The sequence below is a fragment of the Erpetoichthys calabaricus genome, chromosome 1, assembly GCF_900747795.2.
Source record: "Erpetoichthys calabaricus chromosome 1, fErpCal1.3, whole genome shotgun sequence".
NCBI classification, from domain to species: Eukaryota; Metazoa; Chordata; class Cladistia; order Polypteriformes; family Polypteridae; genus Erpetoichthys; species Erpetoichthys calabaricus.
In genome coordinates, this window is record NC_041394.2 from 115,336,255 (window position 1) to 115,355,397 (window position 19,143).

A 19,143-nucleotide genomic window follows, 5' to 3' on the forward strand; every position below is an offset into this window, starting at 1 on the left:
AAATAGGCCATGTCAAAAATCTGCTCACTTCAAGACAATGGTCTCATTCAGAGGTGGGAAGAGTACTAAAAATACTCAAGTGTTAGTATTGCTATGTAAACATAAATGTACTTATTTAAAAGTACAATTATTTTACATGGAGGATACTCAAATAAAAGAAAACATGACTCAAGTACAATTTATTTACTTTACAAAAAAATCCATGATATGCTTTGGAAAGCATAAGCAGAATATACATAGTAATAAAAAAGATTTAAATAGCAAAGACATGTTGATGGCACACACGCATGAGCAGGAAGTATCTTCAGGGCTTCAGTATTAATTATAATATCACCCCAAGCCACTGGCTGCCACTGTCATTGCACATCAATCCTGCTTTTGACCTCAGAATGGATGACAAGAATGTCGGGGAGCAGTGATGTCACGTCCACTTCTGCAAAGTTTGTTCCTGGGGTGGCTACTTGGTACCTGAAGGGTCTGCAGTTGCTCAGATATGGTGGCCACCACTGATGTGAATTCAACGGATTTGCTCATGTCCTGCCGACTACGCCACTGTAGAAATGACAGAAAACGCAGATAAAGAGTTGGGCAACAGCTAGTGAACCCTGTTTAAATGGGAAATAGTTTTTCCCCCGCAAAAAAAGAAAGAAAACTCAAAATTGAAATCAGCCAGCACTGCTCAGGTCCATCTTATCAGATGTGAGTCTAACAAATGGACTCAAAAACAAATCATGTGTGTAAAATCAGTAGAAAACTTACATGGAAAACTGCAACTCTTACGATTTCTGTTAAATGTCAACATTTCAAACATAAAAGCAGCATTATAGAAGCCTCCAGTGTCATCACTTACTGCTGGAAGTTAACATATGAAAACTTTTTTATTTCTAAATGAAAATCCGAATAAACAGCACATAAACCACAGTGGTTTCAAACTGTAATTATTATTGTGTACTATTGTAGTAAACTAAATAGTAGTTATCTTGATCAACTTCTTCATACTCTTCCTCTCCGGAATGAGATTTAAATTTATGAAAAGATGTCAACATACTATTATTTTGATTGTTATTAAAATGCTGTTGACCACACTTGTCTCATCCATTGTAATAACAGTGTACATCATTGACTCAAACTTTATATTTCATATACTAAAATATGGAGAAGGCTAAGACAGCAGGAGGCAAATGTTCATAACAATGAATGCATGGTAAAGAAGTAATCACAATAATCTCTAAATATCAGCTGACAATATAGTGTTTAGTTATAATTATAAAGTATAATTTAAAAGAGCAAAGACTTTAGTGGAGATTAAAGAAAAGCTTACAGTTTTGCAAATAAAGTGCAGTAGCAGACAAAAGGCTTTTGAATCCTCTTGATGTTAGACAAGTGCAACCTGCACAGCACCAGCATATAGAAACACATTTTCCAAAACTCAAGCCACAGTTAATATGTCATCTCAAAATAGTAAAAGAGAACATCAATATATAAGCTAAAGTGAAACTCTTGTGACTGTACCGCACTCCCTTGTTGAAAGGGAGAAAGGATGAAGGCAGGTGTTGCATTAGTTATCAGAAGATAAGCAGAAAAACTTGGACAATCCCCAAGTCCACACTGACCTTAACCGCTTTTATCGCAGGATTCATCTCATAGTCTACTTTGCAGGATGGCGAAAGACACTGTTCCTGTCTCTGAAACCACGATCTCCATTAATCCCAGGAACAGCATTTAAACCACACCACCTGGACATTTTGCATTTGTTGATCGATTATTTAATTGATTTTTGCTTAAACCGAATCTCTTGTAAGCTTTGATTTTGTCATCAAATCTGCAGACAAAAGGAGGGTTTCGGTGGCAGTCTGGCAGAAGGATGTTTTTATTGCAGAAGCTTCCAAACAACAAATACAGCTGCTTATCTTCCCCTTACAAAAGAATCCAACAGATGATTACCAGCAGGAGGTAAGCTCTACCATTTCATTTCCCATCAGCAAAATGAATTGCCTCTAAATGCCTCATTGTTGAGATATCATAGTTTTATGTTCTCTCCAAAATCCACAAACAGGACAATCCTGGATACCCAGTTGTTTCTGCGTGCAACTCTTCCAGCACTCACATTTAAGCTTTCTTTGACAGACTTATGAGACCACTGGTAGAAGGTCTCCCTTCATACTTAAAATATACAAACCACTTTTTTCACCAGGTAAGTGGAGTTATACTGGGTACTAGAACCGGACCTGGCTTTGCCAACAACTTTGTCGGATGGATTGAGGAGCTTTTGTTTTCTTCCCACCTAGGCTTTGTACTGGACCTTTACAGAAGAAGTAATCAACTATTGTGTTGGTTCCACCTCTTGCTCTGGAAGCCAGCTACAGGATTTCATTAATGATTATACCAGCTGCCATCCATCTCTCAGGTTTATAGCTGATGTTTCCACCACAATTCTACCATTTTTATATATCGGTATTTCTATCATTTTTCCAGGGCATAAAAAATTGTCTGTGACAAGCCAACTGACTTACATAATTAACCTTCCTACAGCTCCTCCATCTCTGGCATACTAAAAATCCTCTTACCTCTTTCACAGTTTTTAGACTTTGCCACCTCAGCAGTGATGAGGATGACTTCTGTAATGAAACACTCAGAATGAGGAGTTTCTTCATTGATAGAGGATACCCTTCTCGTATTGTAGACTTGGCACTTAATCAGCCCAACAGTAGACCTCATAATATCCACTCTAAGAGGAACCCCAAGAATTAAATCCATATCCCACCGATCATCCCATTTCAACTGAACACTTTCTATCTCTTTCCAGTTTTACAGACTGATCCACCCTCCCTTGATCTCCTTCTGTCAACTTCTTAACCTATGCAAACATCTCATTCATAACTCAATTCACATGGGAGAACCACATTACTTACTAGGATCTTACCAGGTACTTACTGGTATACAGTACATCCCCAAAATTTGAGGGGGTTACATTCCTAGAGCACCCACATATTGTAAAAAACCACAAATTTTTGATGTGGTAAATGCCTATTTTTATAGTTTAAACCTTAAATGTGCCCCCAAAACACTTTAAGTTCATTTCAATCTCAGCTTAATACATTACCTAAAAAAAGAATGTAAAGGTAAACCTGTATACTGTACTGCTATATCTCCTGCAGAGCTAGAATGTAAAATATAGATGTTACCGCTATATGTACTGTAATTCATGCAAGTGTGTTTTCATTGCCAGAAACCTTAGAAGGTGCAGGGCGTTTCAGCAGCATCTTGGGGCTTTAAGAAGAACAAAACGGAAAACACAAGAACACTCATCTGGAGATGCGTCACAGAGCAGCAGTCGATCAGCAGCAAGGAGAAATGAATAATGCTGTAGTGGTCCAGTGCGCTATGATTCACACTGTCGAGAAGACGGTGATTAATTTATTTTTATGGGGGAGATTCCAGGGACACACCCAGCCTTGGTCGACCCGCACGCACACACAAACAGAAATAAAAACAAAGCAAACCGGTAATCAAACAGCAAATAAAGAATGTAATGAAAACAAATGAAATAAATGAAAACAACGATACCACCCCTGTTCCCCTTACAGCGATTACACATTAAATACAACAAAGCACAAACAAAACACACACAGTAAAGTCCATGAAAAACGGCAACGGATGAAATGTAATGATGAAAATAGACAGTCTAGAGATCCGCACGTTGAATGGGAATGTAAAGATAGTCCTACTGCTAGTTCCAGAAATAGTGAAGACGGGTGGACGCGTTCAGGAGCGCTTCTTTCTTTGCAGGATGGCCATAAATCCACTTACAGTCCACATGTACACAGGCAGACGGCAGACAATCCAGACGCCAAACACGAAACAATCCAGGACAAAACGAATAAGTACAGGTAACCCAACAGAACGCAGGCAGAGAGACAAGAACTTGAAACACAAATTACAAAAACTTTTCTTTTTGCTTTTGGTCACCGGTCCCCTTTTTAAAAGCTGCGCTGACATCCTATGACCCCAACAGCCCCAGCACCCTCAGCAGAAGACCAATCAGAGCCACTGCAGGGACTGTTGGGAGTTGCAGTTTAAATTCTATTGGCTACTTTCACCATCCCAAGCCGCATTTTCCTCTATGGTTGCTTCCTGTTCTCTCTACAGTGTAGTATTGCCACGAAAAAAGGCACAAAAAATTGCAGAGGATATTTGCGGTTTCTGTTAACAATTAGTAGTCAAGTTCTAAAGAAAAATCCGCAAACGACTGAGGCCACGAACTCTGAACCATGACTTCGTGGGAGTCTACTGTATTCAAAATTCTGTTTTTTTCACCTGTATTATTATCATTCTTTAATTTAATATTATTTATTGTATCAGTATGCTTCTGCTGAAGAATGTGAATTTCCCATTGGGATTAATAAAGTATCTATCTATCTATCTATCTATCTATCTATCTATCTATCTATCTATCTATCTATCTATCTATCTATCTATCTATCTATCTATCTATCTATCTATCTATCTATCTATCTATCTATCTATCTTCAATATTAAAAACAAAAAAAAAAAAAAAATGGGCTTCTTGCCAGGCTACAAATATTATTTATTGCATTTCTTGTGGGAAGTATCTAGCCATCTACATACTGTAGGTGAAACAGGGAGATGGCTTACCTACGGTTTCAGGGAGCACAGTCGAACCGTTCAGACCAAAGTCCTTACAAAGCCTTTTGTAGAACACGTTACACCCGTTGACCAGAGCCCCACTGATCTCTCCATGTGTATTCTTTTGCAGGGCTTCAAACACTCTTTGCAAAGAAAATCCGAAGAAGCTAAGCTCATTCCCAGCCTGGGATCACACATTTTTCTAGGTCTTAATGACCGACTAACTTTGTAATCTCTCCCTTCATTGTCTCATCATAATGACAGCTTTTTCTCACCTCTTCGCACCTTCTCATTATATATGTCTCCTATATATATTTTATCTGCTTTTTCCATTTCACTTCCATGCCTAATGAAGGCTCTACAGTCGAAATGTAGTGTCTTTTATCTTCCTTCCTTTTCCACTAAGAGATAACCTTTAAGTTTTTTGTTTCAACTTATATTTTGTCGATTGTTTCTCATTTGAAATATGTGCTCATCATGTATGTTGTCAATATACCACTGGAGTTTTTTTTTGCAAAGTTCTTTGTGTATCCAATTCTTAGTTGTCATATGCACAATGAGAGGCAAGCGCTATGGATGCATCATTCCAAATCTCAATGTGGAGTTTCCTGCCATAGCCTTGCTTAACGTGTGAAACCAAAATAAAAATGCAAGCACCTTTATTATTAACACACAAAAAATTACTGATAAATATTTCAAACTTACTAATGCATACTATGCATGTTTACAAAATGTTGGGCATGCTAAATGCATCTCACATATGTGATACACACCGAAGGAAAGCATCGCTTTGGACAAGTGGGCACTGCGTTGGTTGCAACCATAAGTGGTTATCAGAAATTTACCAATGTATTTTTCAAGAATAACTAAACTGTGAGGTTTATCATTTACTAGCTGTCCCCTGCGGCTCCGCCCGTGCACTACTGTAGTGAAAGAGGACAAATTTTATAAATCAATAAACAAACAGGTATCTGTAGCTAAGCAGAAGCGAGGTACGCTTCAATACGTGGCGGAAGATACACCGACTCAAACGGAGACTGGCGCGTGAGTAAGGAGGGCCATGCCTAGCTTTCCACTCTGATATCAACACTTCACCCTCCCCTCAGCCCGCAGCCTCTGTCTTGAATTAGCATTAATAAATCTCTACCACAAGCAAACTACGGTACTTAGCACAATGAGAGAAGTTGCAAAATCAACCGGAATGTTCAAGCAAATTATAGAAAAAACCCAATCTAAATCCATTAACTAGTGCTCTCATGAAAAGCGGACAGACATGCATAAAGACATATAGACACACAGACAGATAGATGGACGTTGGATTTTATATATAGAGAGACTAGCCGTGCCCTGCGGCTCTACCCTTGTAGTTGTGAAACAGGACAGTGAGGAGGGTCCTGCCCAGCTCCCTACTCCTGACGTCACGCTTCCTCCACCCCTCAGCCAGCAGCCTCTGTCTCGGATTAGCGCGAATATATTGCTCCTGCAAGCGAACTATGATTCTTGGAAGTCGCAAAATCAACCGGAATGTTCAAGCAAATTCTAGAAAAAAGCCTGATCTAAATCCATTAAGTAGTTATCTCATTCGCTAGCTAAGTGGATGTAAGATACGCCCCGAGGCTGGCGTGTGAGTGAGGAGGGCCCTGCCCCCTTCCCTTGGCCTGCTGCGTCTCTCTTGGATTCTCGCAAATAAATCAGTACCGTAAGTGAACTATGATACATGGCACAATGAGAGAAGTCCATCCATCCATCCATCCATTATCCAACCCGCTATATCCTAGCTACAGGGTCACGGGGGGTCTGCTGGAGCCAATCCCAGCCAACACAGGGCGCAAGGCAGGAAACAAACCCCGGGCAGGGTGCCAGCCCACCGCAGAATGAGAGAAGTCGCAAACTCAAAAGGAACGTTCAAGCAAATTAGAGAAAAAAACCCGATCTAAATCCATTAAGTAGTTCTCTCGTGAAACAGACAGACAGACGTTGGATTGTATGTATATAAAGAGAGATGATGTTTCTTATATACCCCACAAGTTTAGAAATGAACTTAATTGTAAATTTGAGGAAGAGTTCTTGTTTTCAGGTATCTCTAACAGTTTTTGAGATATGGTTAACACCACATAATGAAGCTATTTTGTCCTTGAGACTCATCAGCACTTCTAAATGTGATCAGTGACATACATACAGTATATTATATTTTATTTATATATTATATATATATATATATATACTGTAAATGTATATTTTATATAATGTATATGTATATAAGGATTCATATAATTCTTAGCAAGTTTATCAGTGGAGATGGCCCAAGTAATGGATTTAAAAGAAATTGTTACTAAGTTTTCAACGAGGAATTCAAGACAAAAAAGCAGCTATGGATTTTAGGGATTTGTATTGGACAGCATGGTGGTGCAGTGGTAGTGCTTCTACCTTGCAGCAAGGACACCAGGGTACACAAGGTCTGTTAAAATTAAAGCACAGTAATGTTAGGCGTGTCTCCCTCTTGTAATATAGTCAAAATAATTCACACTGAATTAAACTAACCTTTGATACTGCAGCACTCTGTGTAGTTGCAGGTTGTCCAAGAATTTCAATGTACTTGACCAACTTGTAATAATCACACAAGAATAGCCTTTAATTGATGTTGCTGAAGAAAATCCAGACAGTGTTGCCATCCATCTGAAAGATGCTCTACATTTGACACTAACAGGTCGTCCTGTGACTTTGGCACGCTGCACACGAGCTGCAGGCAGAAACAGCCCTTTCCTTTATAAATGCAAATCACGTTCTGGGAACTCAGTTGGTATCACTTGTAAGACACTTCATGCGGAAACAAAGCTAATAAAGAGGTTGATTCACTGCTTTTAACTGCCTTAACAAGTCTGACATCACAGTTCTAAGAATACTTGTAAGTTTTTCTTATGATTTCTTTTGTTCATTTCCCTTTACTCTTCTAAATTGTTTCAATGTTTTTGGTGCCCCATCAGCGAGGATACCAATCAGTCAGTTGATGATCTTTTATTCAGTATTTCCACTGTGACTTTCACCGGTTGTAGCAGCATCCCAAATCCTGACACAACAATAGTCACAGGTTCAAATACAATCATTTTTATCCTTTCCAGTATCCTTGCTGGCCCTTTTAGAATCTCCCTGCACAGTAACCTACAATAATAACAATAAACATCTTCCTCCTTCTCTGTCCTACTTATTTTCCTCCAAGCAAGTGTTGTCCTCTGCCTCCTAACTCTGACTCCCAGGGGGGATGCAGAGCAACCCCTTTTATCTAGGACCCCAGAGTGCTTCTGATGTTAGTGTATGGTTCTAATCACATAGAAGTCCCATAAATGAATGTTCACAGCATCCACAGAACCCAACAGGGCCACCCTGTCGGACTTCAGATCCCTGTATGCCCTGCAGGTGTCCATACGGGTGCCATAGACCAGAGATGGTGCCATCTTGTGTCTTGGGGGAGCAAATAGTGAACATATTTCATCTTCCCCCTGTCCTTCCAGCATATTGGCCTCCTGGACTGGCAAAAGTCCTCAACTGAGACCTTCTGGGACGTTAACATGTGTCGCCAGCACCTTCTACCTACCCATAAAGTATCTATCTATCTATCTATCTATCTATCTATCTATCTATCTATCTATCTATCTATCTATCTATCTATCTATCTATCTATCTATCTATCTATCTATCTATCTCTTGGTTGAGGCAGGGAAAGTCATGCCTTCATTCCTGTCCCAGGATTGTTTTGGCTTCCAAGCCAGATAATGAACCTTGAACTATCCCAGCCTGGTTGCCAGCCCATGATTGCCATCCGTTACACCACCTTTAGTTTGTTAAGCACCCTTTGCTGTATACACCACTACAAGGTGTTTTAGAAATCAAACTACTGCAATAGTTAACAAGATAAAATACAACGGTGGATCATTAGACACACAGTAAATTACAAGATAAGAAAATCTGAAGAGACTAAACAAAAAAAAAGTGAATTGATAGTGAACAGAATTCACCGTACAGTCATTTCAGGATCAGTGATAAATGGAGTTACCAAAGCTGATCTGCCTGTTATGCATTACAGTACTAAAATTCCTTTTCATAAATGATGCAAACAATAAGAGAAGCAATTTCACAATTTCATTTGTGTTCTGTCCACATTTTAATTTTCAGTGACCTCCCATGGAAGAAAGTGGACATTTAGAACTCTGTTCTGGATCAGTGTGCAGACATCTGCCATGGAGACTAAAGACTACTACCCAGCATCGATCTCAGAAGATATCGCACTCCAGACTCCAGTGTCTTGGACCTTCCGTGACATGATCTGCTCTAAATGACCGTGGACTCCCCAAGGTTTATCTTCTTCAGGGATGCTGCTGACTGGATTTTGTTTTTTTTTTTGGTTTCATATTCTGCATTGTCAACCAGCCTTAGTTCAACAATAATATTAATGGGAACATATTGTTAGGATCCTCTCATGACAATCACTCTTTGTTTTGCTCTGTTTAAAATAATCCGTTGTTATACAAACGCACATAGGAAACAGTTTGCCGTCTTGAATAATTGTAATAATCTGCCGGCCAGGGGTTGGCGCTGTCACCTAACACTTTCTCTCTTTCCCTCTTCCTACAGAAGGAAATCCCGCTTGATGACCTCACTTCCCATCCTGGCTGTCTTGACCTCACTTCCCGTTCCAACCATATATAACCGCCATCTTGTCTCATTGTCTTCAGTTCTGTTTTGAGCTCGGTCTGAAAAGACACTCTATAACTCTTTTTTGCTTGCAAAGTTTCAAGTATATGGAGTGGATACATCAAACCTTTATCTTTGTGTTTGTGATTCTTTTACACTCTGTATTTATGTGAATGCATTACACAATTAGTCATCTCTAATGTTTGTAACTGCAGTTACCTGAATGCTCTGTGCCAGCACGGAATGAAATGGTAGACGTATGGATTGTTTAGAACATTAGAACATTAAGACAATGTAGAAGAGAACATGCCATTCAGCCCAACAAAGCTCGCCAGTCCTATCCACTTCATTCTTTTAGTTTTGAAAGTCCCTAAAGTCTTACTGTCTACCACGCTTCTTAGTAGCATATTCCAAGTGTCTATCGTTCTTTGTGTAAAGAAAAACTTCCTAATGTTTGCGTGAAATTTACCCTTAACAAGTTTCCAACTTTGTCCCTGTGTTCTTGATGAATTCATTTTAAAATAGCAGTCTCAATCCACTGTATTAATTCCCTTCATAGTTTTAAACACTACAATCATGTCATGTTTGTTTGCCCCTAATTTAGATGTTCATAGGAAATCTTATTCGATCTGCCCAGTCAGGTACCTGGAATGCAGTACAGGTCACCCATATACAGTACAACAAAGCAAGTGTGGGATCCTACAAACGCAATGCAGAACACATATTGTTGGATGTTTAATGTATGTTATTGTACAGTTCTCACTGTGACTCACATTATTGAGAAGATGGACTGCAGACTGTTCTTGAACCGAGAGGTGCTGGTTGTGATATTAGCATAGCTACGGCTTGACCTCAATGTGAGTAGAGTCGCACTGAATTACGTCAACCCTATTTCTGCAGCGTTTGGTATAGATGCCGTCTAATGCTGCAGTAGAAGTTCACCAGTATGTGTTTCTACATACCCCACTTCCATCTGAGGAAGTGAAGACCCTACTATGCTTTTTTGAAGATGGCAGTGGTGTTGTTTAAACCAGTTTAGTTTCTCTAAGATGTGCAGACTGAGACATTTCAAACTGCCTATATTCTCCACCACTGGTCCCTCAATGCAGACCGTGAATGGTTGACCACCCAGACTCGAGAATCATTTCTTTAGTTTTGTTTCTGTTCAAAATGAACCAAATTGGACTGAAATGATTAGCCACAGTAGATGAGCCATGAGACTGGAGAATGGAATAATGCCCTGTTCAGTGTGCCAGCCTGGGGTTTCTGGACAATCTGAAAGATACAGAGTAGCCAACATATCCCAGATTAAAAAAAATACATTGTATTTTTTACATAAAATCAGAATCTAAAAAGGACCCATGGCTATTCATTGCCTGTGTGCAGTTAGCATGTAATCCCTGTGGTTGTAAGGAGATGCATCACGAAAGCTGTGCAGGTAAACTGGTTATTTGAAAGGGGACCATTTGTAACTGCGGGTCTGTGCAAGAGTGAACCCTGGGAGTTTTATTGTAATTCTCACAGAATATAAAAAATTCTATCAAAAATTGGCCTAATATTTTTACTAAAAGAGTTAAGTGGTTCTGCTGCACATGGCCTGTTCCCTGTACTGCTGTGTTTCAATATTTGCAATGTCGGGTCTGTACTGTTTGATTAGTAAATTGAATAGTTTTGAGTTTATTAATGTTTTTAAGGCAGTTCATAATCATGATTTTGTCAATTTGCTTAGGTGGGCAAAAGCCTCACTCTGTAGGTGAACATACATTGACAGAAGAGTATTATGGCACAAGAACTTCAACGAAGTTCTCGCCTTCTCTAACAGGATTCCGTTTACTGAACCCAGCGACGTGCCACTCTGCTGCCCTAATGTCTGAGTAGTGGGGAGATGGAGCTTTTGGGTACGAGGCAGGACTGGAATTTGGATGAGGAGCCACAGCAGCATTCACACATGTAGACTTCATACTTTAGGGTGGGATGTCAGAAAAAAGTACATAGCCAGAGACCAGACTTGGATTTGAACCCAGGGTCTTGGCACAGAGTGGCAGCGGGGCTGACCCATTTACCGCTGAAGTGATGTGAACTGAATTATTAAACAGAGAAGAATGGAAAGTGTCTGCACATGTAATCAAAGAGAACACATTTACAAAAAGTAATGCAAAAAAAGAAGCTGCTGGAAAATGTTATAAAATAATAATAAACAAGTTAAATGTACGTATCATAAACAATAGCTATTTTTATTTTTGAATTAAACACACACTGCCACATGTTGGTACCTGGAAATGTTTTTTATCACTCGTCTTTAAGTATTACCAGTTATATTAATTTACTTTCTGATTGGATTATAGGAGTCCGCTAGCTTGGCTGAATGTTTTGACTGCTGGTGTTTGATCGCAGCGTTTAAATATTGACTACCGGCTCATTATTTTAACACAGCATACTGATGTTAGAGGTTATTTCATATCGCTCTGCATGAGTTAAAGTCATTATTCTGGATTTGTCATCTCTGTTTCCATTATCCATCTCTTTTTTGTGTCCTTGGCCTGTCTCACATAAGATGGGCTTAGATTCACACGTCTCATATTGAAGTGAAATTGTTCTCAATTGTTTGCCATTGGAGTGATCCTTTGCAGAATGTAGCAGAACTGGGATTTAAAGCCAGACTGTGTGCATATACAGTGGATTCAAAAAGTATTCAGACCATTTGCTTTTTGGACAATTTATTATGTTTAATTTTAAAAAAGACAATGTTGTCATTTTTGACCATTACTCAAGTGTAAGTATCCAGAGCCTTAATTCAGTACTTTGTAGAAGCCCTTTTGGCAGCTAATACTGCTTTGAGTCTTCTTAGGTAAGTCACTACAAGCTTTGCACATCCGGATTTGGGCAGTTTATCCTATTCTTCCTGTGCGTATCTGTGTATCTATGAACATTTTGTATATATTATATGATATCTCTCGATTTATGTTCTTTGTGTATGCTGCACTTTTTTTTTAAAGGGACAAGCTGACAGAGATGGGAGTAGATTCATACCTGGTTGCATGGATCGTGGACTATCTTATAGACAGACCTCAGTATGTGCGTCTCGGGAATTGCAGGTCTGACATTGTGGTCAGCAGCACAGGAGCGCTGCAAGGGACTCTACTTTCTCTGGTCCTGTTCAGCCTATATACTACCTACAACTGAACACCAGCAAAACCAAGGAGCTGGTGGTGGATTTTAGGAGACCCAGGCCCCTCCTGGACCCCGTGATCATCAGAGGTGACTGTGTGCAGAGGGTGCAGACCTATAAATACTTGGGGAGTGCAGCTGAATGATAAATTGGACTGGACTGCCAATACTGATGCTCTGTGTAAGAAAGGACAGAGCCGACTATACTTCCTTAAGGCTGGTGTCCTTCAACATCTGCAGTAAGATGCTGCAGATGTTCTATCAGACAGTTGTGGCGAGCGCCCTCTTCTACACGGTGGGGTGGTGGGGAGGCAGCATAAAGAAGAAGGACGCCTCACGCCTGGACAAACTGGTGAGGAAGGCAGGCTCTATTGTAGGCATAGAGCTGGACAGTTTGACAGCTGTGGCAGAGCGACGGGCACTGAGCAGGCTCCTGTCAATCATGGAGAATCCATTGCATCCGCTGAACAGTATCATCTCCAGACAGAGGAGCAGCTTCAGCGACAGACTGCTGTCACTGTCCTGCTCCACTGACAGACTGAGGAGATCGTTCCTCCCCCACACTATGTGACTCTTCAATTCCACTCGGGGGGTTAAATGTTAACATTATATAAAGTTATTGTCTGTCTGTTATACCTGCATTGTTATTACTCTTTAATGTAATATTGTTTTTTTTATCAGTATGCTGCTGCTGGAGTATATGAATTTCCCCTTGGGATTAATAAAATATCTATCTATCTATCTATCTATCTATCTATCTATCTATCTATCTATCTATCTATCTATCTATCTATCTATCTATCTATCTATCTATCTATCTATCTATCTATCTATTCACTAAATAAGAATTAGTTGAATTCTTTTATTTATTTTAGTCTACATTCCCCTTGTAATAATTTACTGTCTATTTCTAACATAAGTCTCATTTGCTTGCATAGTGCTTAGCTGATGCTTGCTTTGATGGGCCTTATTGTATTTGAAGTAAAGCTTGGTTTGCCAATGGAATAAACTGAACATTATGACAATAACAAGAGAATCCGAAATAATGAAATAAACAACAGTCGCACTTTGACTTTTGTTGAGAGGAGCCCTGCATTCCGCTCTTTTACCAAGTTAGTCCAAAGTGGTCAGAGCACTTGTGCCATCTAGTGGTCATTATAAGTGCAGGGTGAATTCTGAATCCCCAGTCTCAAACATAAACCACATGCGCAGCTCAGGAAAGCCCACAGATTCGAATTTAATGTGCAGCTTCATATATGAATGAGCTGTGACCAGCGACAGTCTCTCTTTGGAAGTTTAGTGTTTTGAATGTCTTCTGCTTTTAGGGAGAGAATTCCGAATTTGGATGGTTTTTATATACAGTTTATGAATATTTGTCTATTAAATTTGTGTTGTTTTGTGTACACATTGTGCGTAGTTTCATAATTGTTTAATATTTACAGACTGGATTTGTGTTCAAAGCCAAGTTCATTTTTATGTTTTCAGGTTTTCTAGTTTATTGCTACTAGTCCGTCAGGTATTTAGAGTGGACTGATGAAAAATAGGCTACTAGTTTTCATAGTTCTGCAAAAAATGTTACCCAAAACTTATACACTTAATAGAAAGATGTTTACCCCTTCAAGACTACCTTAAATGCTTTATTTATTACAGCTTATTGACTTTAAAGTTAAAAAATAAAGAAAGCTTAGTGGTCTTTCACCTTTTTCACTTGGTTTCATAAAAGGAAAGTCACCTATGTTCCAAATAATAATAATAATAATAATAACAATTAATAATAATACAAAATGACAAAATACATCAAAGCTCTCAAAAGCAGAGCAATTTACAGAATGGGCATCCTTGCTTATGCTTTCAGTCCCCCCAAGTCCACAGTGCAGATTCCTTCCTGATGCCCTTTGAAGCAGAGGGCTCCACATTTAGTATTCCTTCAGTTGGCTTCCAGAAAAATGAACACATTCAACTTCAGCTGCCGTGCTGCTCTTGTACTTCTTTCAAGAATGTTCTTCACAACCTCTCATTTTCTTTTTTTTATTAATATTCTAATCTGGGCATAGATACATAAGCTCTCCAGATCCCTGAAAGTCCATACAAGTCCAGTCCTTTGGCTGTTCAGAGTGATCTAAAAAATGCAATAAAAACTTTTACATCAATAACTGTATTGTTGTTCCTTCTTCACTGGCAAAATAGTTCAAGATTGTAGTTTTATATGTTTCATACATTCTGATAGCAACAACTATTTTTGGCCCAGAATAATTTAACAGTTTTTAAAGTTGTGACAAATGTTACATTACCCAAACAAACATTTACAGTTGTATTTCTTTAAAAAAACGAAAAACTGAAAATTCTTAAAATGATAAGAAGTGGTTATAATCAATTTAAACACATAGGCTATCCTATGCCATAAGAAATTAAACTTTATAGTACAGAATTGTGAAAGGCTCTCAGATGCAGACATTAAACAATAAGACATTTCAAGCCAAAAAAGACTATCCAAAAAAACAAACAACTAGGTGCCCTCCAACCAACAAAAAGGACCCACCACACAGGATGCGCTTATCCTCACAAATAGCCATACTGAAACAAACAACAGAAAAATAAAATGTCCAGACATACACCTCCACAACAAAACACTCATACATCTCCAGATGAGAGCACCAAAAGGCGGCATGTCCATAATGAATCAAGCAGAACCCATCACAGAGAAGCATCCAAGACGACACCTTGAAACATAAGGACCCACACAAGACACATGGACTGCAAGCGCCAAAACAATTTCACAGAGTGCAGAGACAGACATGTTCAGTCAGAGTCTACCAAACACCAAATTATCCAAACACAATGAGGAGCACAAGGACAACATCACGCTGGACAGACAAACCTTTAGGAAGGTGCAGCCGAACAGTCAGTCAGGCTTAAAAATGGCATAGATACAATTGCCTAAACTGCTTAGTCTAATTTTATGGGACAGAGGGCCAAAACCCATCCTGGCAGCACAGGGTGCAAGATAAGAACCAGCTCCAAACAGGGTGCTAGTCTATCACATGGACCATTTACACACAGAAAGGTTAAACTGGAATCACAGATTAAACTGAAATGTAAATAACTGAGGAAGTTGGAGCAAAACTAGGGCACCAGAGGGGGAACCACACAGACACATTGAATCTCTGATGCTGGATGTGTGAGGCAGCAATTCTATTCCTGCACCACTCAGACTCAAAAATAGTAGCACCCAAAAGACACCACCAGACAGTCTCTGAACCTAGAGAAAGTCAACCATGCAAACATTTTGCAATAGTCAAATAAAGATGCTGAAAAGAGGGGGGCAAATAATTTTTAAACTTTACAGACTGCAACCTGAAGAACAAGGCCAGACAGGAGAAGATCAACTAAAATGTGTTTCAAGATGAAGATATTTCAAAAGGACGCTCCAGGATTTTTCATAATCTGAAAGAAAGGTCTTGCTGGAAGATTGAAGATGAAGAAGCACAATTCAAGAGCATCCAGACTTCAGTTGTAACGTTCCATCATTTCAAGTTTTCTCAATAAGCACAACATTTGTTTTTTTACATTGTTTTTTTCTTCCGTTTAGCATTACAAATGCAAGTTATGGAAAGTTCCCGGTTTTCCGAATTCACTTTTTCTATTTCTTCATGGAATGTGCATTTGATGTTCTTATTTTTTTGACAGAAATTTCATTTTATGACCTAGAATAAACAGAAAAATAAAACTGAGTTCATTGGAAGGAAACAAATTGTTCCATAACATCTCATCATATAATATTAAATATGCTTTCAAGCATCAAAAATTGCTTTTTGTATATTTAGTCCGAGTTTGATCCCACAGTTCAAAGACATTCTTTCTTTGTAGGAGGCTCACCCAAATGGTGTCAAAGAAGCCAAAAAAGTGTATAAGTAAGGGTTAATTAATACAAAGGTAAAAACAAGAGGTGGTTACATAATGACAAAAGCAACACAAATTATAAAACAAAGTAAAAAAATAACAAATCCTCATTCTGTCTAAACAAGACAGTTGTATATCTGATAGATGGAGCAGCTGATCTACCACTCACCACTCATCAAAGGTGAGGATAAATAGCACGCTATATATTTGGTACTTTTAACATTACAAATATAAACAGAGGAATATGTAAAAAATTACATCTGATCTTAATGTATGCTTTTAAAAATATAAATGAAATTATGTTTAAGAAATGTTTGCTGGTTAAATAGGAGTTGAACACTTAAAACATTAAATAATAATAAACAATGAAAGCTTGTTTCTCTTTAAAAAAAATCGACCAAACTTTGTAAAAACACATGATGGGTAGGTAGTTGTCTAGGGTTGCTTCTGTTGGCTAGAAGGAACAGAAATTTGTCATGTGCAGTTTGTATCATGACGCCTCTCTTTTCATGAAAAAACAAGTACACAAGTCCAAAATCCATTTGTCAGTATTAATGAACTTCCCAAGAGCCCATGGTATATTTTATGTGGCAGAGCCATATCACGAGAACAGCAGCAGAAAATAACAGAGAATGAGACTCCACTTAATGGGAAAATGAGTGACCCACACATGTAGTCTTACAGATTGGCACAGACTGTATTTAAAAATATGGCCCCATGCACAGAGCCTAATATAGAAATACATTATTATTTTCTCAATTAAACTGAAAATTAAAATTGAAGAAGAAATCAATTTATTACCTGTAATAAAACATTTATTTGCTGTAATAATATTGGAAAAGCCCCACCAAAATCAACACACATACAATATTTATAGTGAACTGTTCCATGGGACCTCCAAATGATGTGACATTTAAGTTCCTCGCTGATTGCTGTAGCCTTGTGGGATGTCAAAATTGAAGTGTATGTAACTAATCCTGATTCAGATGGGCTTAATTTTACATTAGTGGTGAGGTAAAGTAATTATTATCAAAGGACCTCTATAATTTTTAAACCCAATTTTGACAGGTCTAGTTTTACACAGGAGGCAGAGTAAAATAATTATTATCGGGGTACCTCTCTAATTCTGAATTGCTCAAATGACGGACTTTTACTGACATGTCAATTTGCACGGTGCTAATTTTACCTGGGATGATTTTTTCACAAACTTTTAATAGACAGTAAAAGGCATTGTTACTGAGGTGTGAACACACAGTTCGTAAAAAGCTATTGATGTGAGCTGTTTGGATGGGATTAAAGAGGTCCTCCAGTAATAATTACTTTACTTCACCTCCTGGTGTAAAAATAATCTCCCTCTGAACAGGACTTCAGTAAGTTCAATACATGAAAAGGTAAAGGAAGTTAAAAAGTTAATGGGATTCTTACCTAAAATATTTAAGTATTCCAAAATTAAGGCTGCCATTGTGACAGAACAAGATATGAGTGCAATGATAGCATGCCAGATGCTAATCAACCTGCTACTGAAATTAGCTTGCAATGATGGTAAATCTATATCCAATACTACAAGTACCATCACTCAGGATAAATCATATTTTCAGGTACATCAGTTTTTTAAAGAACTACTGTTTAGAGGATAAATAAAGTTAAACAAAATTCCTACCTAAACCTCTGAGAAATTTATTAACACCACTTTGTTCACTTCCAGGAAGAGAATCTAGGAAATCCTGTGCCCTTACTTCAAACAAACCTAAAAAAAAATAAAAAAATACATATATATATATTAAATCACAGTTCATTTTCATGTTATACACAACACAGTAAATCCATTGCACTCCCACAGAGGTGCATTCAGCAGTGAAAACTGAATAGAAAATACCTAGCATTTGGGCTTGGTTTTTAGATTACAGGTTCATTTCTTCCTCTAACATTGAGAAGTTACTCTCACACTATTTTTTCTTTGTATTATTTCATGGTAATCTGTAGATTAAGCTGAGTAAAAGAAAATCAAGCTGAGTAAAAGAAAATCAAAATGCAAAATAAATTTAAGTCAAAATAAATGAAGTACAGAAAAAAAATCAGAAATATATGTACAAAGTTTTTATAAATCAAATTAACATTTGCTTACTACTTACTACATGTGTTGTATACACTGTGTTGTGTTCAGTTTTTAAAGAGTGTTACCTACAAAAGTAACAACAAGAGAACGTGGAGCTCATTCAAAAACTTAGAAAATGTTCCTTAGTTAGTATCACACTTTGAATTTATAATAAGATCAACCTGCAGAGCATCAGTTTTATAAACTGACACAGTTACAGTATGATGCACAGAATAAAAGTTTAATACAATAAAGGGCAAATTTCCAAAACTGACTCCAACCTTGATTTACAAATACATTCTTTTGTTCAATTAGTTTTGAAAATTCTGATAAATTGAGCAACATTTTTTCTCTACATGCGTACTGACTTTTGCTACTATTTTATTCTATGCAAACATAATGCAAGACTTTATACATAGTATCATACTGCCAGCGTTGAACTAAGCAATTCTTGGAAAATCTACTCTTCAGTTAGTCTTCTTTATTTTAATATAGTGCAATGAATTACAGCTAAGACACCTGTATAAAAATGTAATTATCTGGGTGAAATAAATAAGAATATAGGCTGGCTTGGTATTCAATGTAACATGTACAATTTTGAAATAGCAGAGCATTTCCATTGAGGATATTTATACCTTCTTCAT

The 19,143-nt window shown here is 38.0% G+C and overlaps 2 protein-coding genes across 3 annotated transcripts in view; both read right to left on the reverse strand.

The window, feature by feature from the left end:
- The window catches only part of tulp3 (tubby-related protein 3), a 470,805-nt gene that overhangs the window by 64,111 nt on the left and 387,551 nt on the right, over positions 1–19,143 (reverse strand). The gene's annotated exons all lie outside the window — the stretch shown is intronic.
- The window catches only part of si:dkey-82f1.1 (DENN domain-containing protein 2A), a 148,566-nt gene continuing 143,543 nt past the window's right edge, over positions 14,121–19,143 (reverse strand). For both annotated transcript variants that reach the window (XM_028805490.2, XM_028805480.2), the window contains exons 19-20: positions 18,065–18,151; positions 14,121–16,208 (exon numbers count right to left, since the gene is read on the reverse strand). In XM_028805490.2, the coding sequence (XP_028661323.1) occupies positions 16,177–16,208; positions 18,065–18,151 (119 nt within the window). In that variant the 3' untranslated portion in view covers positions 14,121–16,176. The remainder of the gene's footprint in view (positions 16,209–18,064; positions 18,152–19,143) is intronic.